At 53.1% G+C, this 26,219-nt stretch overlaps 1 protein-coding gene across 1 annotated transcript in view; it reads left to right on the plus strand.

Annotated features, from left to right (window-relative positions):
* Window positions 1-387: 387 nt before the first annotated feature.
* The window catches only part of WNT3A (Wnt family member 3A), a 46,943-nt gene continuing 21,111 nt past the window's right edge, over window positions 388-26,219 (plus strand). The window contains exons 1-2 of the mRNA XM_030844708.3: window positions 388-556; window positions 19,323-19,564. Of these exons, the coding sequence (XP_030700568.1) occupies window positions 486-556; window positions 19,323-19,564 (313 nt within the window). The 5' untranslated portion in view covers window positions 388-485. The remainder of the gene's footprint in view (window positions 557-19,322; window positions 19,565-26,219) is intronic.

Below are 26,219 nucleotides of genomic sequence, written 5' to 3' on the forward strand. Positions count from 1 at the left end.
GGGAGGTCGGAGGGGATACCTGCGGACCATGCAGTCCTGGGTGCCGGCCGGCCGCCAGGCCAGCTGCCCATCTGGCACAGCGCAAAGCTTGGAGCCGGCGCACCCGCGCACCCCCGCGCACCCCGCGGCCACGGGAGGGGCCCGCGCTGAAGCCGTCACCGAGCTAGCTCCCAGGGCCCCGCCCGCCCCCTGCCTGCCCCGCCCCGGCCCAGGCCCCGGCGGGCGCCCCCCGCGGCGCTGCCCCGCCCCCGCCGTCCCGCGCCGCCCCGGGCCCCGGCCCGCCGCCCGGCCGCCGTCCCACCTGGCGCAGCGCCGCCCTCGGAGCCCGCGCACCCGCGCACACCCGCGCACACCCGCGCACCCCGCGCACCCCGCGGCCGCAGGAGGGCCCAGCGCCGCCGCCCGCGAGCTCCCAGGGCCCGGCCCGCTCCGGCGCCCGCGCTCTCGGGGCGGACTCCTGGCCCTCCGAGATCTCCCGCCCGGCGATGGCCCCGCTCGGATATTTCATATTCCTCTACGGCCTGAAGCAAGCGCTGGGCAACTACCCGATCTGGTGGTGAGTGAGCCTTCCTCACGTTCTCCCCGGCCTCTGTGCGTCCCCCAGCCGCCGTCCCCTCGGGCAGGGTCCCGCGGTGGCCCAGAGCCCGCGCTCTGCCCAGCCCTCCTGTTCCGAGGGTGGTTTGTTTTCCTTGGCGGCCAATTTCGACCTGTTCGGGCCGGGGCTGGGACGCGGGTGGCGGAGTTTCCGCGGACATTGATCCCTCGGGCATAGAGGGGCTCCCAGCGTCGGACGGGGCGAGCAGTGAGCTGGGGAGAGGCAGGAAGTGGGACAGCACAGTTGGCATGAAAGCTCGGGCACCAGAGGCCAAGAGAAGCCAGGAGGGCGAGCTGGGAGAGGGAGATCCGCCTGAGACTTTCCTTAAGGACATGTCTCACACACACACACACCTTAAAACAAAGTCAGTGAGACAAGACCGAACAGCTCGGAGCAGCGTAGTTACGTAAAGACTGCGGGGACCCGGCCGGGAGTGGCGGGCGCATTGGGGCCAGCACCCGGCCCTCCTGCGCCTTCCTGCCGCTGTCCCGACCGCGATGCTAAGGAGGGGCTTCTGGAGAGGTAAAGAGGGAGAAAGCATCGCGTTTGAAGGCTCCTTAGTGAGAGGCTCCGCGAACCCACATCTGAGAGGGCTGGGGCGTTCCGTCTTCCACCCCAGACAAGACACATTCCCGTGAGACCCTCCTAAATCTGGCGATGGAAGTGCAGATAAACCAAGGGAAGGGTCCTGAGGGTCTGCAGCACATATCATGAGGGGAGGAGGGAAGCGAATTTGGTAGAGCTCCCACGGGCAAGGGCCACCCCGGCTCCCCAGTGGAGAGGGGAGGGGCGCTTTGAGATGCCCAACATTTGACGAACACAACTGGGGGGAATGCGGGAGCCGAGCGGCCTGGGCGCGCCGCTGGAGGAGACCCAGATCGGAGACAAGCCTTCACACACACATGCGCGCGCGCGCACACACACACACACACACACACACACACACACACACAGCCAGGAACTCTCTCGACGGCTTGCCTGGAATTATAATAATTACGCCGAGGGGAAGTTGGGGCGGGGGGAGACTGAGTGAGCCGAAGTACATCTAATCCGATAATAATTTTTCTCTTCGAGATTGTTCAGGAGCGGGGGCGCCCTAGGTGTGGGGCGCGGGTCCAGGCGCAGCCTGGCGGGACGGGGCGGGGCAAGAAGGAGGCACCGGCGGGTACGAGGGCCTGGGAGAGGTGGCGGGGCGGCGGGGACTTGCTTCGGGGACCCCCGCGCGTCCCGCACCCCCGCGGCACCTGCAGCGCCCGGTCGTCTTCTGGAGCACAGGATGCAGCGGGCGTGCCTCTTGACGCGGGGACACTGACGCCGGGGGAACCAAGGGAGCGCGTCTGAGAGAGCCCCGCGGCCGCCCGCTCCCGCGCAGGCTTCTAATTAGAACCCGCCGCCGCCGCCGCATTCCTGGGCGCTAGTGGAAGCGCTTTCGCCCCTGCGCTTCTTCCATAAACGAGGGCCGTGTCACCAGCCTCTGGCCACCCTACGCGGTGGAATCTTTGTCCTTTTGGCCCTGAGTGTCCCTGACCTTGCTCCCCTCAACACACATATGTCACCCTTTCCACCTGGGCCGTATGTGTTCCATTTGAGAGGATCCTGGGACATGCTTGGTGTATCCGGCATTCTCCAGATCCGTGGGGAGGGGCGTCCCCTCCCCACCGACTCCTGGTCAGTGACCCACCCAATCAAGAGTCTAGAGCAACCTTTTGGCCCCAGAGGGAAGACGGCGCCATGGACCCCCCCCACACTTTGCTCTCCATAGGATTCTCACATTCAGTGATTCTCTTGTTTCCTGGGAAGAAGCATCTTCGGTGGCCACAACCTCAGGGCTTACTGAGGACCAGCAGTTTCCTCTCCTCCTCCCCTCTGCCCCCAGGCTGGACACAGGAAGGACGTGGTGTCTCCACAGTGGACATGAGCGTAATGAAAAGGAGGGCTCACAGAGAAAGAAATGGAGTTTCATAGCAGGCGGAAGGCTTTCTATCTTCATACCCTACCTGATGGAGTTTCCCACAGGTGGCTCCTTCTTTCTCTTGCCAACCCCCTCTCCCACTTCCCTCCCTTCCCCAAGTGAGGCCTTGGAGGGAGACCCTCTCTCTGTAACTTCTCACCTTCACACTCAGCCTCCCTAATTGGTATTCTGTTTCACCTTCCCTCCCCAAAATAAAGCCACTGTTCTCATCACTTCTCTCCACCCCACCCCCAGCTCCTCGCATATGAAAGTGAAAGTGACAGGGACTTCCTCACCTGGAGAAACAAGGAAACAACCCAAATTGGGAGTAATTAGGCTTTGAAGTTGGTGTGGTCTTGGTGGGAGGGTGGAAAGAGAGGAGGAGGTGGTGCTGCATCCTGTGGGAATTTAAAGAGCCAACTGCCTCCCCGGGACCGTCTCGGAAGAGTGTCCTTCACGCTAGATGCTCAAGGTCCAAAGGCAGGTCCCGACAGAGGCACAGAGAGACAGCCCTAAGACCAGAATGTTGAAAGCTACAGAGACCTCCAAGAGGTCTGTGCTCCTTGTGTGACAGACAACGGGGTGGGGGGTGGGATCCAGAGAAGAGACCTGGGAGGTGACAGGACAGAGGCCTGGGCACCTGACCCCAGAGGCATAGCATGGCCAGACGCCAGCTCCTCACAGGGCCATGTACTGCAAACCTACTGGGAGGCCCTAGCCCCCTCCCCCTCACTCCCCTTGTCCAGACTGAACTCTTGTTTAATTAGAATTGATCAGAAGGATCCAAGCGAACCAGGAACAGGCATCGTGGTCAAGGGGTGAAGACCAATACCCAGTGTGCACCTGTGTTCCATGATGTGCTTTGGGCACCTGCCTCCTACTTCCCGTGTCTGGCCTGAGGGCATCTTGTGATCCCCCTGTGGCCTAGCCAGGGCCCTGGAGGTCAGCCTGTTTTCTCCCCTGCCCCCTCACCATGGGGCCAGGCCCCTTCATTTCCCCCCCCCCCCAGGTTGCAGTGCTCCACTCCCGCCATCTTCTGCCTCTGTTCTCACTGCCCTCCCACCCTCTGCTCTAACCCCATACCCTCACTGCCCCCAGAGCTCCAGCAGCAGTGCTTTTACCTGCCCAGAGAGCCCGGTCCCCCTTTCCCTATCCGGACCCCCTTCCTGCCACCCAGCTCCTCACCAGTTTCTGAGGGACCTAGGGCTCCCCAGCACTGAGTGGTACCTGGAGTGGACATCACCCCAGCTGGCCTGGGAAGTTCCCATGTTCACGTCCCGTCGTCTCCCACCCCTGGGCCAGCTCAGTAGCCTGAGACATGCTCCCAGTGCAGCATTCTCTGGTTCTCCCACCTTTCACTGCCTCTTCACCCTCCTCCTTAGTCCCCGGCACCCCACACTCATGTGCACGCAGACACCCTGCTCTGAGAATGTGTCCAGACCCCAAGGAAGGCCAGCTCAGTTGTCACCTGCCCCCCACCTTCTAGAACCTCCTCTCTGCACAGCCTTTCCTGGCGCCAGCCCCACTGGTTCTTCAGGCCCAGGGGTCTTCTCAGTCCCAGGTGGGACATAGGCTTCCCTCAGTGGGACGCACTATTTGGGGGTGAAGGTGCATGTGGAGTTCAGGGAGAGTGAACAAGGGCTCTGGAGGCACTGCCCAGGTCCCACAGCCTCAAAGGGTGGGTGAGGCGGGGGCTGAGGAGGAGGAGGGATGAGCACACACAAGGTGAGAGGCTGCCTGTGTCAGATGACACATGGTAGGGCTGAGCAAGGCTCTGAGGCTTCTCAGGCAGGCAGGGCCCAAGCAAGCAAGACTTCCTGAGCTGCCCTGCCTCTGTGAGCCTGCACCACTGCGAGTCCCTCCCCAGGGCAGCCCTGTCCCTCCCTCCAGTCCTTCCTTCTCACTCTGCCCTGTTTGCCCGTCCCTCTCTCTCTATGTTTCTCTCTCTCTCTGTGTCTCTCTACCTCTCTGTCTCTGTCTATCTCTCTGTCTCTCTGTGTGTCTGTCCCTGTCTGTCTCTGTCTCTCTGTCTGTATTTATCCCTCTCTACCTCTGTCTTTGTCTCTAGCTCTCTCTGCCTCTCTCTGCAGCTCTGAGGCTGGTGATGGTAGTGGCTAGCCTATGAAACTAGAGAAATCCAGACACCAGTTCGACACCCCCAGTGTTGTAGGATCTCAGGGTGCTGGGAACGATGTTCCTCCGCAGAACCACCAATGCACATCCTTGTCTTGAGGAGCAATGTTAGAAACAACCATAGGTAAAACATATGTGGTCAGAAAACTTGTTTGGTACCACCAAGTTCGATACCCATCATCTTAATTCCTTGACAGCCCACCACGGCACACGCTCCTTCCAGAGCACAAAAGCACCACTCATCTCTCACATCCAGCTCTCTCTGACTTGGCCACCTAAACACTTGGGACTCTGTCTGGGGTTCAGGTGCAGCAGCTTCTCCCAAGCTGGCTAACCCTGCATTTTACTGAGCTTCTTGTCATTTTTTTAAAAAATAATTTTCTTTTATTTGCACAAGCCTGCTGGAATTCTTTGTGATGGGGAAGAGGGTGAATAAATACAGTTGAGGAGGAATACAGGCTGGAGGGGTTGTAAAACCATACTTTCCACGGTGGGTCCCAATGACAAATCTCCAGCCTGCAGGAATAGAATTGCCTCGTTCCAGAGGGGCTCTGCCACCATCCTGCAGGTGTGGCCCAGGACAGGGCAACCAGGGCTTGGATGTACCACCTGTCCATGAAAGTATCAGTTATACTCAAAATGTAGTCCACAGACCACAGCCCATCCGTGAATGGTTGTCCATGGAGAAATAAGAACGGAAGTTGAAAATACGTGTTTGGGAACAGTCGTGGCAGTTTTTTAAATGTATTATTTTGTGCAGCATTTTAATGTCATCTATAAGAATGGGTTAGAAATTAAAAAAAAAAAACCCAAACCAAGTTCTGTAGCTAGTTTGAGAAGCCAAAGCCCCCCACGGTAGGCAACCCCTGCTGCGCCCAAGTCTGGGATCGTCCGTATGGACCACATCCCCTCAAGGCTTTGCCACCCAGCACTTGCCATTTGCGCTTTGGAACCAAATGCCAGAGTTTGTATTTGCCCCTTTTAAGTGTAGTTGAAGGACTGGAGCCACCCATTGTTGAGAAGTGTCAGGGGAAGACCCCCACTGCTGTTCAGTGTGTGAGAGGCTCTCGGGGAAGGAGGACTGGACTTCTGTGCGGCTCCAGCAAAGGCTGGGAGCAGAGGCTACAGGTGACCAAGAGGCCGATTTTGGCTCAGTATAGGAAAGGCTTCCTGGGTCTGAGAGTGGTGGTGGTGAGCTGCCCGTCCCTGGAGAGGTAGAAACAGAGGCTGAGGAAGGAGCAGCCTGCTTTGGGTGGAGGGTTCCCATGGACACGTCAGCGGCTGAGAATCCGAGGTTTACAAGGCCCACATCCTCCCCCCACCCCCACCGTGGTCAGCACTGCAGCTAATAGTCTTCCTGGTTAAGTCCCCTAGACTCTACCAGGCACAGCTGGGGTAGTTTGGTTCACAGTTACACAGCAATCGATGACCCCATCCTGGCATGCCTTTACCCGCCACCCCCCAGCAGCATGCCCTCCCCACCGAGTGCACCTGCATCACATCACGCTTGCCCCTAGCCTCGCTCGACTGGTCCTGGATCTGACTATACCCGCCTCCTCACTCCTCACCTGGCTGGGCTGGACGCTGTGGGGTGACATGAAGAGATGGAGAATAAGGCTCTGACTCTGGCCAGGCTGCCTGATCCCAGGGGAACCTGTCCTTCCCTTTGTAGAATTGTCACAAGGACGGCACCTATATCACCAGGCTGTGAAAGCCCATGGGGTATTTGTTCTCCTTCCTCCCCTCTTGACCCTTCACCCCTTGTAGCTCCTAGATAAGATTTGGTTGAACAAATGAATGAAGGAATGAATGGATGGAATCTTTCCTGTGAAAAACAGAAATTATCAGGTGGCCTGTGTTTGGGGACATGAGGACACAGCTGACTGTTTTTACAATCCCCCTGACTGAGCCCCGGCTCTGGGGCTGGGTCCCCACCATGCACCAGAGCAGCTCTGCCTCGGTCTCCCTCCCAGCCTCTCCAGGTGACACCCTGGAGGTGTCTCACACTTTGGTGCTTCCACATTCCATCCCCGACAAAACGTGCCGCTGCCGCCCAGGGAAGCGGGCAAATGCATGGCCGCGGGCACGGGAGCCTCTGCCCGCCTGCTGGGACTTGCGCAAAGTATGTGTCAGTAATCCCGGCTCGGCCCGCTGGGGCAGGAGGGGGTGCTGGGAGGGCTGCAGGCAGGGCCATGCAGCCCAGGGGCTGGGAAGAGATGGCCCCCAACACCAGGGACCCAGGTCCTGGGACCCCTCCCCATGGGCCCTCCTATCGCCAAAGGTGTTCCAGCTCCTGGGGAGGGGTCTTCCAGGCAGGAGAGAGAGAGAGCATGGAGGCATGTGGGCTTTTCTCGGAGACGCCATAGTGGGTAGAAAGAGAAGGCAGAAGCTGGAGGGCTCTGGGGCAGGTGAGCACCCTTGGGGGAGTCTGGGTCCTGTAAGCCTCCTGGACAGCTCCGTCCAGAAAGGACAGAGCCTACCCATCAAGCTGGGTAGCCATCAACCCACAGGGCAACCAGCCCCACACTCAGGGCCTCTGGTCTCAGGACAGCAACCTGGTCCAGCTGTGGAGAGGCCCTGACCTTAGAAAACAGCAATTTGGAACAGGACAGGCACTCTAGAATCCTCATGTGTCACCAAGGGGAAGACCCATGAGACCAGCCGGGGTCCTCCTCAGCAGAGGCCCTGCAGGCAGAGTGCAGAACAGGGGCCCCCAGATGAGGACTGAGCAGAGATCTGTGCCTTCGAAGGACAAGAGAAGATGTGGCCTTGCTCTCTGGGAGTGGCCCCTCCTGGCTCAGACATGGGAGGTTGTGCATGAGGAGTGGCAAGCTTCAGCAGGGTCCAGAGAGGGCGGCTAGCAGGGCTGGGAGCACAGAGCACTTCCTGGAGAGGTGGCCCCGGATGACGTGTGGACAGAATGTGCCCCAGCCCCGCCAAGGTGTGAATGAAACTGCCATGCCCATTGCTCACTTCCCCTCCAGGAGCCTCTGATAGAATGTGGTCCAGCACCTCCTTGGACAGACGGAGAAACTGAGGCCCAGGAAAGAAGGGCAAAAACAGTTAATTCAGTGAATAATACAGCTGGTGACCACATCCTGCCCTCCAGGCCCAGCCAAGCTGTCCTGTCCCCAGAATCCCCCTCTCTTTGAGAATTGCTGTGAAGTCCCAGCTCTCCCTCCAAAATGCGCACAGCCACAGGCAAGGGCAGAGCTGTGCCCACAGTGCACAGGTACCCTGTGTTTGCTGATCTTGCAAAAAGAAATCAAACCAGGACTCAAGAAAACTAAGAGCCTATGACTCCGTTAAGATCTGCCAGGTAACGGTGCACAGGCACTTAGCCTCTCCGGTTGAGGATCCACCCCCAGAGGAGCCAGGCAGGGGCAGGCAGAGAGGGGGCCTGCTCCAGGTCCTGCCTTTGCCCCCAGCCTCTGTCCACAAGAAGAGCCTTCTGTTCTCTGGTTTCACGGCACATTTACGGTAAAATCCGCTTGAGTGAAGGCCGTCAGCTCAGGTTGGGGCAAAGCTGGCCCAGGCTGGGTCCTGAGTGGCCTCCTTCCCCTGCATGTCACAGCCAGCGTCTTTGCTCTATCTTGAGTAAGACTGCCTGGCAAGGCGCCTGGCCTTTCAACAGTGCAACAGCGCAGTCCTCAACAGGAGCAAACCAGGGAGGAGGGAGAAAAACCATTAGTACTTTCAAGAGGCAGCCGTGGCTCACGTGGCCCCAGCCACAGGCTGGAACCAGAGTCTAGGAGCCACTTTGCAAACTGCACACGTGGTTGCTTTGGGTTGAAAATAGTACCCCCACCGAGAAAAAAATTAGTACTAAAAAATTAACCAACAATAGCATTCACGAAAACCTGGAAAAAAAAAAGTTCATCATCTTACCAACTTAATACAGGTATTTTCCTCACTTCAGGTTCTTATTTCATTCACACATTTTTCATGATCATAATAACAGGGTGCAGAGAAGATCGTGGTCTGTTTTCTAAGGCGTACCATCTCCCATTAAACATTTTGCATTTGTGGGGCCTTCTCAGCCATGGTGCTAGCAGTTACTCAGGCCTGTGGTGTGAGCGTGCTGCAATCTGCTTGCCTGACCATTGGCCCTTTCTGCTGTGTGGATGGCCCTGCAAGGAGGATCTCTCCAGAGTTGGAATTTGGGGTAAAGGCTCAGGGCTCAGAGGAGGTGGGGGGGTCCTCCCATATCTGCGCAGGGAAGGGTGCATTCAGTTTGGGACAATCTGGTTTTTAGGGGCCTTCGGGACATCCGATGTGACATCCAGTTGAGCATTTAAAATTCTAGCTCCCAGCCAGGGGGCGGCTGAAGGTGAGGGTGTGGGTGTTTCCTGGTTGCCAGCCTGCACTTCAGGGTTGGCAGCAACAAGGGAAATGGAACAAATTCCTCGTAGGGTGAACTGTGGTGGCCAAGTGCAGGGTGAAGGAAATGGGTGCAGTGAGGGCAGGCTGGCCTCTTGGCCTCTGCCCGCAGACTGGGCAGGGCCTTCATGGCCCTGTGGTTCCCAGGCCCCCAGGCCCACCACCCCTAGGGAAGGGCAGCACAGCCCCCTCCTGCCTGGCTTTCCCTGAGGCCACAGGACGCAGCTTTCGCCCATTAGGGCAGGGCCAGCGACCCCTGAGGTCATTGTCGGTAGAACATCCTGCATTGGCGATGGCCGTGAGGAGGAGGAGATGCATGGTGATCCCAAGGCAAGGTCAGGACCTCACGGTGACCCAATACATGGGCCCGAGGGTAAAGGAGGGGTGACTGATTATGGGGTTCCCACCCCCAGCGCTCACCTGAGCACCACCACCCCTCCTGTGAGTGGCCCTAAGTCAGGCCCCTTCCATCTCCATCTGGTCCCCAGTTTGCACACCTGTCAAGCATGTGAGAGGCTGAGGGGGAGATTGGAAAATTAACCTGAAGCCCCAGACACCCAGGTGAGAGCTCAATGAGGCCTGGTCCACGCTTGTTACCCCTCCAGAGAACCCCTCTTAGCAACACTGGACAGAAGACCATGACTTTGCCTCCTCAGGGTTTGGAAACGGGCAGTCCATTCCCTGCCTCAACATCCCCCTTCCCACCACAACACTTCTGGAATGTTCACCATTGCTGCTTCCTTCGTCTGTCACCACCTTGCTCTTTCTAGGATCTTCACCACCTCTGGAAGAGAGATGTGGGGTCCGGCCCCTGCTTATTGCTGGCTCTGGGACACTGGACTGGAGGGAAGCAAGTGGGCAGCCCCATGCAGACAGACGGGGCTGTGGAGGGCGGGGGCTCACGTCCTGAGCCTGGCTGAGTGCGCTCTCCCCTGCCTCTATAACAGACCTCGTGTTCTCAAAGAGCAGCACTGGAAGTTTCTGGAAGCCTTGGGATTCAGAAGCAGAAACCAAAGGAAAACCTTGACTGCCAGACCAAAGGGTTTGGACTTGAAGCCTTGGGAGGCTCCTTGGACTCAAAGTCCCAGGACTCAAAGCTGGGCTTACCTTCAGTGATCCCAGAATTGGTGGTTTTCAAACACCAGCAAGCATCAGAACCCCCGAAGGGCCTGTCAAAACAGGGCACTAGGGCTTCCCTGGTGGCGCAGTGGTTGAGAGTCCGCCTGCCGCTGCAGGGGACACAGGTTCGTGCCCCAGTCCGGGAGGATCCCACGTGCCGCGGAGTGGCTGGGCCCGTGAGCTGTGGCCGCTGAGCCTGCACGTCCGGAGCCTGTGCTCCGCAGCGGGAGAGGCCACAACAGTGAGAGGCCCGCGTACTGCAAAAAAAACAAAACAGGGCACTAGCCCCGAGTTTCTGATCCAGCAGGTCTGGGGGGGCACTGCCTTGGAACTTGCATTTCTGACAGGTTCTGTGGTGCACCTGTTGCCTGCCCAGGGGCCACCTTAAGAGGACCCACCTGTCACCCAGCTACCTGGCATGATAGCTGGGGAAACCAAGGTGCAAAGGGTCCAAAGTAACAGGCAAAGTTGACCAGCCAGGGGACAGATTGGGGCCACCACACACATCGCCCTTCAGTGATTGTTCTGTGTTGGAAACAGGGTCATATTGAATCAGGGAGACCGATAGTGTTCTGTGTCTTTGGGTTTAATGGTGTCTGTGTGGGATTTGTTTATTAATATGATGTTTATCTTACTCTCTGTCATGTTCACGTTCCCCCAGATTTATATGTTGAACCCCTGACACCCAATGTGATGGTGTTAGGAGGTGGGGCCTTTGGGAGGGGATTAGGGTTAGATGAGGTGATGAAGGTGGAGTCCCCATGATGGAAATAGTGTCCTTAAAAGAAGAGAAGAGGGCTTCCCTGGTGGCGCAGTGGTTGAGAGTCCGCCTGCCGATGCAGGGGACACAGGTTCGTGCCTCGGTCTGGGAAGATCCCACATGCCGCGGAGCGGCTGGGCCCGTGAGCCATGGCCGCTGAGCCTGCGCGTCTGCAGCCTGTGCTCCGCAACGGGAGAGGCCACAACAGTGAGAGGCCCGTGTACCGCAAAAAAAAAAAAGAAGAGAAGACACTAGAGTTCTCTGCTATGTGAGGACACAGCGAGAAGGGGGCCATCTGTGAACCAGGAACCCTTCGCCAGAACCCCACCATGCCTGCACCCTCATCTCAGACTTCCAGCCTCCAGGGCCGTGAGAAATGAATGAGTGTTGTTTCAGCCATCCTATCTACTCTTTGCTGTGGTGGCCCACACTGACCAAGATAATTGCTCATAAATGTTATCTTGTGTGTACTGGTATTTAATACATCTTAAGAGCATAATAGCATATTAGAAAGGGGGAGCCTTGGGAAGCCAACCTGCCAAAACCCCATCCTGCCATGTTAACTCGTTGACGTTGGTCAGGTGTCTTCCTCTAGCCCCAGATTCTTGGTCCAAGAGATTCCCCGGGGTTCCACCTACCAGGTTGTGTAGGTTGGAGAGAGTCATATAGTGGGCAGGGCCAGAGCCAGGACCACACAGGTGATGATGATGGAGCAGGTAGGCCAGTTAAGTAGCTAGGCAGTGGCTAATGGCAGGTGGTGGCAGAAGTGATGCCTGGGGCTTTGAAGGAGGAAGTAACCAGCCTCCAAGAGAGAGGCACTGGTCCCTGAGGAGGGGTGGTGCTGGGGACACAAGCAGAGGAGGGGGAGGGAGGGAAGAGCTGTCTAAAGGCTGTGGTAACCAGCCCTTGAAGGTGGCAGACCCTTGGGCTACACATGGAGGGGCTACCTCCTTGCGAGGTTCAGTTCCTTTTGGCCTGAGCAGCTTGGAGGATGAGAGAAAAGAGCCAGCATGAGCAGAGGAGGGAGATGGGGAATATTCAGTCTTCACTGCATGACAAATGACCAGAGTTATGGCTTCAAACATTCCCTGTGCATTCACAGAGTTCACGGCTCTGCAGGTCGGAAGTCTGCGCAGCTTGTCTGGGTTCCCTGTTCAGGGTCTCTAGAGGCCAAAATCAAAGTGTTGACCAGTCTGGGGCAGAATGTGCTCCCAACCTCACCCAGCTGTCAGATTCTGGTCCTTGCAGTCCCCATGTACTTGCGGCTATCTGCCGAGGGTGGTTCTCAGCTCCTCGAGGCCACTTTCTGGTCCTAGAACACAGCCCTTTCATCTCAGAGCCAGCACCAGCTTCAGACGCTGCTGATGTCTCCAACTTCTGCTACCAGCTGGAGGCTCTGCTTTGAAAGCATGCGTGTGGATAGATTAACTCAGCGTGGTGGCCCTGATTTATGTCTGCTGTCCACTGCAGGTCCTGCAGACATAGCAAGTGTGATCTGTCTACGTTAAGAGTTCTGGACAGGAAGGTGGGCACTCTTCATGCCATATCAGAATTTGGGCCTGGGGGGTGGGAGAACAGGAGAGCAGCCACCTCCTTCCAGGGGTGCATAGCCGCCCTCTGTCCCACCCCCCCAAACCACGTCCCCTCCCAAATGCTCCTTAGATGTCCCCCTCTGGATGCCAGGCCCCTGGGACAAGAAAATGACATCTTTATTTGTACCCACCAGTAACAGCAGTTGAACTCACCTTCAGTTATGAATGGAGGTGACAACTGCAGCAGCATTTGTGGCTTCTGAGATGCTATCACCAGGAGAAAGCAGATACTTTCGTCTCAGATGACAGTTTGTTCAGAGATTACAAAATGCCATTGAGCTCTCGGCCCATCATGTAGGCTCGGTAAAGAAACACACAGCCCTGAATCACAAGCTTGTTCCCTGTTGTAACCCTATGTCAGTCTGCTTGTTTTCTTGTAACTGTTTCTTTCTTCTCCACCTGGTCTGGGATGATGACTCGACTGTAGTGCAGAGAGTTTGTGCCGGCCAAACCCACTTCCCCTAGTGGTCACATCTTACATAAGTATCAGAATGGAGACCACGCTAGTGCACAGCCAGACACAGGCTGACTTCACCAGTCTCTCCACGGATGCCCTTTCTCTGTCCCAGGATCTGACTCGGGAGCCCAGGTCGCATTTGGTGTCGTTGCATTTTATGCGCTCTGAGAACCTGGGGAGGCGTAGAACACCAAGATGGTGGTGCCCTGTAGTTGCAGCACTTTCCAGTTTACAGCATTCCTCTCCCACTAGGCTGTCTCTGGTCCCTGGCGAGACCCTTAGACAGGACAGTATGTGGTTATCCCTGGGGTCTGGGGCCCAGAGTCCTGGATGCTCCCCAACATCCTGTCCAGCCCCCAGCCCCAGGCCAGTGCACCCTCCACTTCCTCCTGGAAGGGCATGGGAGGAAAGAGTTACAGATCTTGGTTTTCCAAGTGTTAATTGACTGGGGGCAGCTACCTTCTTCTCAGATTAGAAATTGGAATCCTGGGGGTGGTAAGGAGATAACATATGTCCAGTTTGGAATTTTTTCCAGCTTTATGGAGATATAATTGACATATAACATTGTGTAAGGTTAAGGTGTACAACATAATTATTTGATGTATTTACATGTAATAGTGATGTATATATTGCAAAATGATTACCACAATAAGGTCAGTACACACAGTTTGGATCTTTAATATGAACTTTTTATGAACCAATTTATCCTTCAAGGCCCAGCAAGATTCAGTGACCTGAGTTGGGCCCCCTTGACCCTTCCCTGCCCACTTTCTCCCACACACTGGACCCTCCTGTGTCTGACAGGACCCCCCCCCACAACTTTCTGCCCTCCTTGGGCAGGGTCTGCATCACCCAGATCCTCTTGGTTGCCCAGCTCTGGAACAGAGGAAACTTTCTGGAAATAATTCAAGGAACTAAAGGGGCCGCCAGGTCCCGAGGGGGTGGGAGAGGGATCCAGTCAGGCTTGGTGGAGGCCAGAACAGCTGGAGTGGCATCTGGGCTGGGAGCTGGCTGTCAGTACTCTGGCCGTGCTCTCGGAGGTGGTCATACAGGGCCTGACTGGGAGGAGGTCTGGGAGGAGACAGGGGTAGGGGAGCCGACTCAGCACCCCAACCTCGGAATGAGCCTGGGGAGAAGCTGTGAACTTGAAAGTCCCACTCTGCTTTCCCTGGAGCTGCGGCGCGACGGCGTGAAGGGAGGTGGGGAGGGGCCGAGGTGGGGGCAGGCTCTATGCTTTCTGTGGGTGGTGGTGGGGTTCTGGGGATGCGCAACTCAACCCCCACTCAGAATGGGTCCTGGCCTCTGGCGTCTGGCAGAGGGACCAGCACCTCGGGAATGGTGAGGACCGAGAGAGACTGAGTCTTCTTTCTCTTTCTGTCTGAATTGAGTGACCCCTTCTTTTTCCACTTGTTCTGAGTCTCCGAGTACATTCAGCCAGTAAAAAGAAATCAACTGAGTGGATTTGCCTTCTGACGGACCCTCTTCGTCCCTTCTCCAGTTCGAGCCAGGCTGCCAGCAACAGAAGAGAAGAAGGAGAGAACCCCCATGAACCTCAGGAGCCAGCCCCTTCAGAAAGGCTCCATGACCAGAGCCATGAAGGTCAAACCTTACCCTAATGTTCCATCAGGAAATGTTCAAACATCCAGAAAAGATGCAGGACATCGACGGAGAACATCTATGTACCCACAACTCACATTTTACCTGACCCAGTGTATCCATACCTAAGCATCCCTCTATCCACCCACCTGTTCATCTCATGGTTTATGTGCCCTCAATCCACTCTTTCCCTGAACACTTTGGCTGGCTCATCGTTAACTAGAGTTCAACATTTGTTTACAAATCACATCCCACGTGGAGCATCAAAATGCGGCACAGATAGATGTGAAGTACCCTGGCTCACAGAGTGGGAGAGCCACAGCCTGTCAGGGCAGCCTCGCCCGGAGTGACAGCTCATCCCTGCTTCCAAATGGAAACCCCTAGTCCCAGGCAAACTGGGACAGTTGGTTCCAGCCCCACCTCACCTGCCAGCCTCTGAGTCACCTCTGCTGGGGCTCCTGTGTGCTCCAGGGCACATAGGTTGAAGACCACTAGCCTGGCCCCCACAGTCACGTCTCTGGCCTGGCACTCCATCGAGGCCTCCAGGACTGGCCACAGCAGCCCTTTCTTGGCCTGAGACAGAAGGAGCCTGGTGAGTGACCAACCAGGCTAGCCAGAGATGGACTCTGAGCTATGGGAGGTGCCATAGGAGCTGCCGAAGGATCCTGAGCCAGAGTCCTGATTCTCCCCCAATCCAGCTCCTGCCCTGTGTCCTACCTGCTGTCTTCACAAGGCTACTCAGTTCCCGTGACCCTTCCGCATGAGCCTCTCCACTCTTTACAGAAGATGTCATCCCAAACTCTTGTGCTGCCAGTTCCACGTTACATCCTGTTCATGCCGAGTGGCGTGGGGGAATAATGCTGGGCAAAGGTCCGAGGCGGGGAAATTCAGGGTCACCGGGAGGGGTACCACATGGTGGAAACAGATAGCCGACCTCAGCCAAGGGCAGTCGGAGGCCAGCCACACGCGCCGATATAGGCAGCGTGGTCACTGGGGCTGGGATGGGATGTCTCAGTGGGTGGAAGGGTGTAGAAACTGGCTGGAGCAAGTTGGGTAGGAAGTGGAGGTGATGATGTTCTGGAGGAGGACTGGGGCCCAGGGAGTTTTGCCCTCTGATTTACAGGTGGGAGGTTCTCCACGAAAGCATGGGCTGAGAGTGGCAGCGGGCACGCAAGTTAGACACGGCCTACCTCCCCCGCTGCCCACCACCAACCCGTCCTGGACATCTGACCTCAGCCTGGAGTGGGCAGAGCTGGCCCATCTTCTCCACCCTGCCCACTGGGTGCCTCCAAGAGCAGACTGCTGACCTTGGCCTGCATGCCGCCTCTCAGTCCAAGGGCCAGCTTCCCTCCCATCCTCCCATCTGTGCATTCAGCCTGTCCATCAGGAAGCTAAGCACCTAGGGCAGCCCAGGGGTCCCAGAGAAGCAGCAGAGCAGCCCCTGTGGTCTCCGCTCAGAGCCATCTGTGCAGGACAGGGTGCAGGAGAGCGAGGCTCAGATCACAAAATACTTCCTAGAGAGGAAAGACCTCACAGCTGGGTGAAAGCAGAGGGCTGGCCTTTCTGAAAACCTTGGGGTCCCAGACTGTGGGGTGGGTGTGAGAGAGAGCTGGGGAAGGTCAGGCCTGGCCGGGCACCCAGCACCCAGTAGGCTCTGCAGGTAGTGAAGGAACAAGCAAGGGAATGAGCCAGCCCCACAGTTGAATGCCACTCGGGAATGTGGACTCAGGCAGTGGCATGGGGACGTCCGTGATATCTGGCACGAGGTCATGGCTGGTCTTTGGCTCATCGAGTCATGAGGATGGACAGGATGGGGAGTGTGCCCAGGGAGGGGGGTCAGCTATTGGAGCATGGATGTGGGAGGGACCCAGGAGGCCAGGAGTCTGGTCTGGAGGCTTCGGGCCTTCCCCAGGAACGGGGACTCTAGGGCTGGCCACTCATTAAAAGAAGGCTCAGCTTCACTTGAACACCTGACTGCAAGGTGTCATGGACAGTCCCTGGGGAAAGACAGGTTTTAATTCTTGAGAGATGCACATGATCAGGAAGGGAGAGCAAGCAGAGGACAAGGGCTGCATGGTTGCCCAGAAATGGTGGTCAGGAGGGCACGGGATGAGAGGATACCATACATGGAAACCCTGTGTTCAGGACTTCAAGGAGCAGTTGCCCTCTCCCAACCAGCTAACTGAATACAGAACTACATAAATGCTGCCGAGGCGAGGCGTAGAGGGTGGCCCTCACACAGAAGGGCAGGGGGACTGTGGGGGACACCAGGGACTCCGTGTGGCCATGGAGATGCATGGGACAAAGCCCCACGTCAGCTGAGATGGGTGGAGACAGGAAGTGTGCGGGGAGGCTGGTGTGACAGGAGCAGGGAGCTCACAGGGTGTGAGAGGAGTGAGCTGGACAGATCCAGATTCTAACAGGACTGTGCAGTGAGGAAATGTTCTCTCTGGGTCATCCAATGAGGCACCTCCAGGTACTGAAGGGCGTGGGTTTTGTGCCTTAAGGCAAGGCAGCCTCTGAAGATTCTGAAGACGAAGAGGGAAACATGTTAGGATATGATGTGTATTTCCAGAGGGTGGGTGTGTTTCTCTGAGAGACAGTGATCCTATTTCTCACCACAGCTGAATGGAACTGGGTTAGACTCAGAGTAGGACTTCCTGAAAGTCAGCATCTTAATGCAGGTGTGTGGCTTGCTGAGGGACACAGAAACCTTTGTCCCACCTTCTCAGGGGTGCTTAGCCCTCCCAGGGGAGAGGAGGTGCCAAACAAGAGGAACCTCTCGGGGGGGGGGGGTGGGCAGCTGAAACGTTTATAAAGCTGCCATTGCTTTGGTTTCCCCTCCAAACAAAGGAAGGGGAAACAGACATTTCCACCTGGATCCCACCAGAGAAAGCTACCAGATAAGCAGGAAGCGTCCTGCCAGGCAGAGGGGCCACTCTGGGCCTGGGACACACCACACCAGACACCCCACAGGGAGGAGGAGACCCGGCTCCCTGAGGAGGAGAGAGCGCAGAGGCCAAAGGCCTGGGTGAGCATGGGTAGCATCTGCACCTCTCTGTGCCAAGAGAGTCCACAGATCTCTGGGGACTAGGTAAGAAGGCACAGAATGCTGTTTCCCTGGAACCACCCCACTCCCAGTCGCCCTCCTAGATCCGTGGGGCCTCCCATGCTTTGGTCTTCTCCTACCACCCTAAGGGTCTTCATAGCCCCTTCCAAGAGCTGAAGAGCCTTTGTGATATCAGCGGTTGATGGGGGGCAGGCTTCCACAGCTGGCCCTGAAGAGTAGCAGTGGCCGCACAGCCATTCACATGGAACACCCACCCAGGGGTGAAGGAAACACTGAGACGCAGAGGAATCAAGCAGAGCTCTGCGAGCAAGAGCTCATCAACCCACTACAAAGACAGATGCATCCACAGGTGACAGGACTGTGGGTCATCCATCGGGATGGGCAGATATAACAACATGGCACCATGGGATTGGAGAAGCTCTTTCCCCTCTGCCCCAAAGAGGACCTCGTGGTTCTTCCTCTTAAATCAAGGTGTAGTCACATATAGTAAAATGACCCCATTTCAGTCAGTTTTGACACATAAACACATGTGTAACCAACACCTCCATCAAACACAGAGCGCTTCCCTCACCCTAGACCAGTATGGTCCAGTAGAACCTTCCACAGTGACTGAAATATCTAACCATCCAATGTGGTAGCCACAGGCCATGTGTAGCTGATGTGACCGAGAAGCCAAATTTTTCTCTCATTTATTGTCATTTTGCTTAATTTAAATTACATAGGCATGTGTGGTGAGTGGGAAAAATTTTGCAAAGCACAGACTGAGAAACATTCTCTCATGCTGCCTTCAGGTCAGGCCAGTCCTCCCTATGAATGAGGAAACTACCCCGATTTCTGTCCCCATCCACAGTGTTGCCTGGCCTTGGTCTCCATCAGAGGAATCGTGGTCACCCACACTGGGTCAGGCCTCTCTTCAGCGCCCTGCCAGGGAGATCCCTGCCCTTTGCATCAGTTGTCCACTCCTCTCTGTTTCCAAGGAGAATTCCACTGCAAGCGTAAACACCGTCTGTTCAGCCACACTTCTATGGATGCATACTTGGGTGGTTTCCACGTTTTTCTCTGACGATCACAGCCCTGTGAATATTCTTGAGCACATCTTATTGTGGACATATGCTGTTATATCTGTTGGGTAAATAGCCAAAAGCCGGCTGGCATGGCCGGTATGAGTTCAGCGGTGATTTTCACGCATATGATTTAGCCACTGCTGTACCCCATCTCACCGCTGCTCCAGAAGTGGCCCTCCTCCCTCCTACCACAGACCCAGCCGCTCCTCTCTGTGCTGACCCAGCATCACACTGTATCCTCGAGTTCTCTCCTCTGCGCTCCTGAACAGTTTCAGGGTGCTACTGTCTCCACCCCAACAGAACGGGGGACACCTGCAGTTGCGCAGAGAAGCAGGCAGGCCTCCACCGCTTCCTTGATTTACTTTCTGTCAATCCACGTGCACATCATGATGTCTTGTGCTAAGTCTCAGGTACAGGTTAGGGACAGGCTTCCTGCACGGTAGAAGCACACCTTGCCCTGGAATGCACAAGCGTTTGGAAGGAAAGGGCCTGTGTGCATCCTCCAAAGAAGGTTCACACTAAGGCAAGCCTGGCTCCTGCTCCTGTTTCATGGGCCAGCAGTGCACCCCTCTTACTAACCAGGCCCCCTTGTCCTCCTCCCCCAGGTCCCTGGCTGTCGGGCCCCAGTACTCATCTCTGGGGACGCAGCCCATCCTCTGCGCCAGCATCCCAGGCCTGGTCCCCAAGCAGCTGCGTTTCTGCCGGAACTATGTGGAGATCATGCCCAGTGTGGCAGAGGGCATCAAGATCAGCATCCAGGAGTGCCAACACCAGTTCCGTGGCCGCCGGTGGAACTGCACCACTGTCAACAACAGCCTGGCCATCTTTGGCCCTGTGCTGGACAAAGGTACACGTGGCACCCGTCATGGCTTTTCAGGCAGAGGTGGTAGCCCAGGGATGTGCGTGCAGCAGGGTCCAAGCCAGCTTCCCCCTCAGTGAGGGTGGGCACAAGCCACTACATTCCCCTCTGCCTCCGTGTCTCACCTATGCTCAAGTGTGGGAACAGCACTTCCAGCAGAGGGGGCAGTGCTGCACAGACCTCATTACCGTAAGCATCTCCCATGTGGGTCCTTTCCAATGCTCACCCACGCTGGAGGGTGCTCCTGACACTGGGAAGGATGTAAGAGAACGCAGAGGTTCCTCCTGCTTCCCCTTTCCCAAAAGCAATTACGTAGTTCCACGGGGACAAGATTAACCATTGCAGGTTTCCTGCAGGAGCCAGGACTTCAGGCAGGTCTTAGAGAGAAAATATAAAAACAAACAAAAAACACAGAAAGGGAGAGGGTTGGAGATCACAGAGGCACACAGCAGAAGTTATTCAGGGTCATGGAGCCAGGGGTTTATTTTGGGAAGGAGAGGAAGATTGGGAGTGCTGGGTATTGGTTAACTTACGGTGAAGAGCAAACGTTCACAAAACCTAGTAGTTTAAACAATATTAATCATGTGTTATATGTCCCAACATCTGCAGATGTAGACAGATGCAGTAGGCAGGGCTGGTCTCTGCACCTCTGCTGGTCCTCATTTCTCTTACATATCTGGTGGCCAATGCTGCGGTCAGCAGGAATACCCACAAGTAGCCTCTTCACGTGACCTGGGTTCCCTTAAATATAGTGGACAGGCCCTCCAGCAAGTGGGGGGAGAAGGAGGGAGAGAGAAAAAGAGAGAGAAAGAGGGAGAAAGGCTACTTTCACTGAGCAAAATGTTTTCAAGATGTATCCACCTGTAGCATGTTTCAGCACTTTATTCCTTTTTATGGCTGAATTATATTCTACTGTATGGATGGGTCACCTTCTGTTTATCCATTCATCTGTTGATGGACACTTGGGTTGTTTCCAACCTTTTTTGGCTATTGTGAATAATGTTGATATGAGCACTTTTTACAAGTATCTGTTTGAATACCTGTTTTCAGTTCTTCTGAGTATACTCCTAGAAGTGGAATTGTCAGTCATATAGTAATTCTGTGTTTTGAGGAATTACCAAACTGTTTTCCACAGCAGCTGCACCATTTTATATCCCCACCAGCAGCACATGAGGGTTCCAGTTTCTCCGCATCTTGTGCCAATATTTGTTATTCTTTGTCTGTTTTTTCCTTTAGCCCTCCAGTGGAAGCGAAGTGATGTCTCATTGTAATTTTTATTTGCACATCCCTGATGGCTAATGATGTTGAGCATCTTTTCATGGGCTTGTTGAACATCTGAATGTCTTCTTTGGAGAAATGTCTATGCAAGTCCTTTGCCCAGTTTTTAATTGGGTTGTTTGTCTTTTTGTTGTCGAGTTGTCAGAGTTCTTTATATATTCTAGACACTAGATACTTATCAGAAATACAATTTGCAAATATTTTCTCCCTGGTATAGATTGTCTTTTCAGTTTTGTGACAGTGTCCTTTGATGCACAGAAGTTATAAATTTTGGTGAGATTCAATTTACCTATTTAGATGTCATATCAAAGTAAGCATTGCCTAATCTAAGGTTACTAAGATTTACACCTGTGTTTTCTTCTAAGAGTTTTACAGTTTTACTTCTTACATTTAGGTCTTTGATCTGTTTTTAGTTATTTTTTGTATATGGTGAGAGGTAAGCGTCCAGCTTCATCTTTTGCACTTGGGAAACCAGTTATTTCAGCACCATCTATTCCAAAGACTAGTCTTTCCCCCATTGAATGGTCCTGGCACTCTCGTCAAAAATCAATTGTCCATAGATGTCTGGGTTTATTTCTGGAATTTCAATTCCATTCCATTTGTTGATATTCCTGTCATTCTGCCAATATCACACTATTATGTTTTCTGTAGTTTTACAGTATGTTTTAGAGTTGGGAAGTATAAGTCCTCCAACTTAATTTTTGTTTTACAAGATTGTTTTGGCTTTTTTGGGATCCCTTGTAATTCCATATGAATTTTAGGATGGTTTTTCCATTTCTGAAAAAAAGGCAGTTGGAATTTGTTTTTTAACATCTTTATTGGAGTATAATTGCTTTACAATGGTGTGTTAGTTTCTGCTTTATAACAAAGTGAATCAGCTATACATATACATATATCCCCATATCTCCTCCCTCTTGCGTCTCCCTCCCTCCAACCCTCCCTATCCCACCCCTCTAGGTGGTCACAAAACACTGAGCTGATCTCCCTGTGCTATGCGGCTGCTTCCCACTAGCTATCGGTGTTACATTTGGTAGTGTATATTTGTCCACGCCACTCTCTCACTTTTTTATGGAGATTGCATTGAATCTTTGAGAAGTATTGCCATCTTAACAGTATTAAGTCCTCTAATCCATGAACATGGGATGTCTTCCACCTATTTAGGTCTTCCTTAATTTTTCAGCAGTATTTTGTAGTTTTTAGTGAACAAGTCTTGTACATCTTTGGTTAATGCATTCCTAAGCATTTTTATTCTTTTTGATGCTATTATAAATGAAATATTGTTTTATTAATTTCCTTTTCAGATTGTTCACTGATTATGTATAGAAGTACAATTGATTTTTGTGTTTTGATCCTGTATTCTGCAAATTTGCTTAATTGTTTCATTAGTTCTAAGAGTTTTGTGTGGATTCTTTAGGATTTTCTATATATGAGATCATGTCATCTGTGAATAGAAACATTTTTGCTTCTTCCTTTCCAATTTGGAATCCTTTTATTTCTTTTTCTTGCCTAATTGCTCTGGCTAGCACTTTCAGTACTATGTTGAATAGAAGCAGTGAGAGTGGGCACCCTTGTCTTCTTCCTGATCTTAGGGGGAAAGCTTTCAGTCTCTCACCATTGAGCATATGATGTTAGCTGTGGGATTTTCATAACTGCCCTTTATCAGGCTAAGGAAATTCCCTTCTATTCCTAATCTGTTGAGTGTTTGTATCATGAAAAGGGTGTTAGATTACATCACGTGTTTTTTCTGAATCAATTAAGATGATCACGTTGTTTCACCTTCATTCTATTAATGTGGCATATTATTATTGGTTGATTTTCATCCATTGAACCACCCTTGCATTCTTGGGATAAACCCCTCTTAGTCATGGTATATAATCCTTCTAATATGCAGGACTTTTGCATCAATATTCATAAGGAATATTAGCCCGTAGTTTCTTTTCTTGCAGTGCCTTTGTCTGGTTTTGGTATCAGGATAATGCTGACCTCATAGAATGGGTAGGAAGTGTCCCCTCCTTTTCCATTTTTTTGTAAGAGTTTGAGAATGATTGGTGTTGACTCCTCTTTAAATGTTTGTTACAATTCACTAGTGAAATTCTTCTTTGCTGGGAGGTTTTTCATTTTTAATTCAATCTCTTTACTTGTTATAGGTCTTTTTGGATTTTCTATTTCTTCTTGGGTCAGTTTTGGTAGTTTGTGTGTTTCTAGGACTTTCTCCATTTCATCTAGGTTAGTCCTTCATTTTTGAAAGATAGTTTTGCCAGGTGTAGAATTCTTGGTTGACAGTGTTTTTCTTTCATCACTTTAAGTATATCATCCCACTGCCTTCTGGCCTTATTAGTCTCTGATGAGAAATTGACTGTTAGTCTTATTGAGGATCCTTTTTACATGATGAATAACTTCCTTCTTGCTGCTTTCAAGATTCTCTCTTTTTCTCTACCATTTGATAGTTTGATTAAAATGTCTCAGTGTGAAGCTCTCTATGTTTATCCAACTTGAAGTTTGTTGAGCTTCTTGGGAGTATCTTGAGTCTTCGAGGTTTTTTTTAAATCAAATTTGGAACTTTTGGCCATTATTTCTTTAAATATATTCTTTCTGCTCCTTTCTCTCTATTTTCTTCTTCTGGGACTCCCACAATGTGTTTGTTGCTACATTTGATGGTGTCCCACAGGTCTGTTCATTTTTCTTCATTGCTTTTTCTTCCTTCTCCTCAGACCGTATAATTTCAGTTAAACTATCTTCAAGTTCACTGATTCTTTCTTTTGCCTGCTCAACTCTGTTGAAAACTTAAAGTGAACATTTCATTTCAGTTATTGTACTTTTCAGCTCCACAAATTTTATTTGGATTCTGTTTATAATTTCTGTCTCTTTATTGACAGTCTCTCTTTGTTGAGAAATTTTTCTCCTGGTTTCCTTTATCTCTCTGAGAACATTTAGGACAGTTGATTTAGAGTCATTGTCTAGTATGTTCATATTTGTGCTTCCTCAGAGATAGTTTCTGTTAATTTAATTTTCTTTTTCCTATGGATGGGCCATACTTTCTTGTTTCTTTGCATGCCTAGTAATTTTTTGTTGAAATGTGGAGTTTTTGAATATTATAATATGGTAACTCAGGAGATTAGATTCTTCTTCCTCTTCAGGGTCTGTTGTTGTTACTATGGGTTGTTGTTGCTTGTTTGTTTAGTGCCTTTTCTAAACTATTTTTAATTACTGCATTCTATGTCATGTGTGGTTCTCTGAAGTCTGTTTCTTTAGCTTAGAGTCAGCTAGTGGTTTGGCAGAGATTTCCTTAATATCCTGGGATAACAACAACAACAAGAAAAAGGCCCCCACTCTGCCATATTGCTGATGCCACTTTGTATCATCTTTTGAGACCTAGCCTCAAAGGCTGGGCAGTGCCACATTCTGTTGGTCAAGGCAGTTACAAAGGCCCACCCAGATTTTAGGGTAGGGGACACAGACTCCACCCTTGATAGCATGTTAAGGTCACCTTGGGAAATGAGCATTAAGGATGGGACATTCATTGGTGTGGCCACCTATGGAACTGCCATCCAATGGGCCAACAGAGATTTGATGCCTGAGGTGGGTCCCCAGGGGCCACCGCTGAACATGCTGTCAGTAGCAAGAGTAGGCCACAGAAGACATAAGAAGAGAGGATGCCAAAGGAAGGCTACTAGGACAGAGGTAGGGTGGGTCACATCAGCAAAGATCTGCTGGGGGCCCTGTAGTCCCAAGGGGCATTGGTGACAGGATGGCAAAGGCCATGTACCACCTCTTCCACACACCTGCTTTCCCATCTTGTAAAGGGCAGCCCCATCCTTCTGTTACTTGGAGTCACCCATGATTCCTCTCCGTTGCAAGTCCCATCAGCAGTACCTTCAGAGTCATTCCTGAATCCAACCATTTACCACCAAGTCCAGCCACCCTGACACCCTGCATGATCAAAGTGGCTCCTATACAACTGCTCAGTCCCATTCCCAATGTCCCTGAGGCCAAAAGAGCTGTGTCAACCACACCCCTCCTTCACTTGGGCCCTCCAGGGCTCCCAGCTCTCTCGAATCCTCTGGCCCTGCTGCCTCTTTTCCCTCCACCTCTTCATCCTCCCTGTGCCCCTCTCCAGCCCCACTGGCCTCTTGGCTGCCTCCCAAACACTGAGTACAAGTCTATCTCCACCTTTGTTTTTGCATATCCCTCTGCCATCGCTCTTTTCTCTGCCTTGTGTGTGATTCCCTGCCCATTTCCCTCAGTCTCCTTCTAAATGCCACCTTGTCTCCTGTGTCATGTAGCATCCCCCATGCTGACCCTCTCTATCCCATCATGCGCTATCACATCTTGCTCCCCGTTGTCCTCAGTCCTTTACCATCACATCCATCAACCACCCCATGAGTACTGTGAGGCCCACCCCAGCTGCCCTGTCTGTCTTGCCAGCACGTGGCCTGTACATATGGGAGGAACAAATGGCCTTGCTCAGACCTGGCAGCCAGAATGCAGAGGAAGGAAGAACAAAAGATGTCTGGGAGGAAGACACACCAGGCCCTGAGACTGCTGGCATACTGTGGGCAGAGGTCCTGAGAGTGCAACTGAGCATTGCATTAAGGGCAGGTGGGGCCCGGTGGTGTTTGTTCAAGGGGTCGGGGCTCTCTGACATCAGGCAGTCATGGTCATGCCCCTCAAGGTTGGTCTGTATTCTCTAGGAGCAAGAAGGGGCAGAGGAGAGTCATGTCATGTGACCTTGACCAGCAAGTCAGCTCACTTCCTGGAGCACTAGCGTCCCCATCTATAAAATGGGAGAATAATTGCCACAGCCAACTTCACAGAGCTACTGGCTGGGTTAATTATACATCAGCTCCTGCAGGGATGGCCACTGACATGTGTGGGAGAAGTTAGGGCCACAGGGTGATGTGACACATTGAGTGTGGGGGCATATGTGTGTGAGTGTGTGTGTGCATGCATGTACATGTGCATGATTGTGTGTGTGGTGCCTGCACGTGTGTGTATGCATGTGTACGAGTGTGTACGTGTGTGTTTGAACACGTATGTGTTCACGTTTTTGCATGTGCATATTTGTGTGTAGTACGCGTGTGCATTTATGTACGTGTGTGTGTGGTGTGTAGTGTGTGTGTGGTGCAGGGTCCCATGCTGTGCCATGGTCAGGGAGGTATGCCCATCAATTTCACCATGCCCGGGAGGGCCCAGACAGGATCATGGTGCCATCTGGGTTCCTGGCTCCAGAGCCTGATGCGGGTGTCTAGGGTCCCCACACTCCTAAGTAAGAAGAAATGTCAGGGATTTTGGGAAGAAGGCAGAAGGCTGTACACCTGACACGGCTGCCATCCTGGTGGTGGAGGAAGGCTGTGTCAGGTGGGGT

Source organism: Globicephala melas, chromosome 3 (assembly GCF_963455315.2).
Source record: "Globicephala melas chromosome 3, mGloMel1.2, whole genome shotgun sequence".
Classification (NCBI taxonomy): domain Eukaryota; kingdom Metazoa; phylum Chordata; class Mammalia; order Artiodactyla; family Delphinidae; genus Globicephala; species Globicephala melas.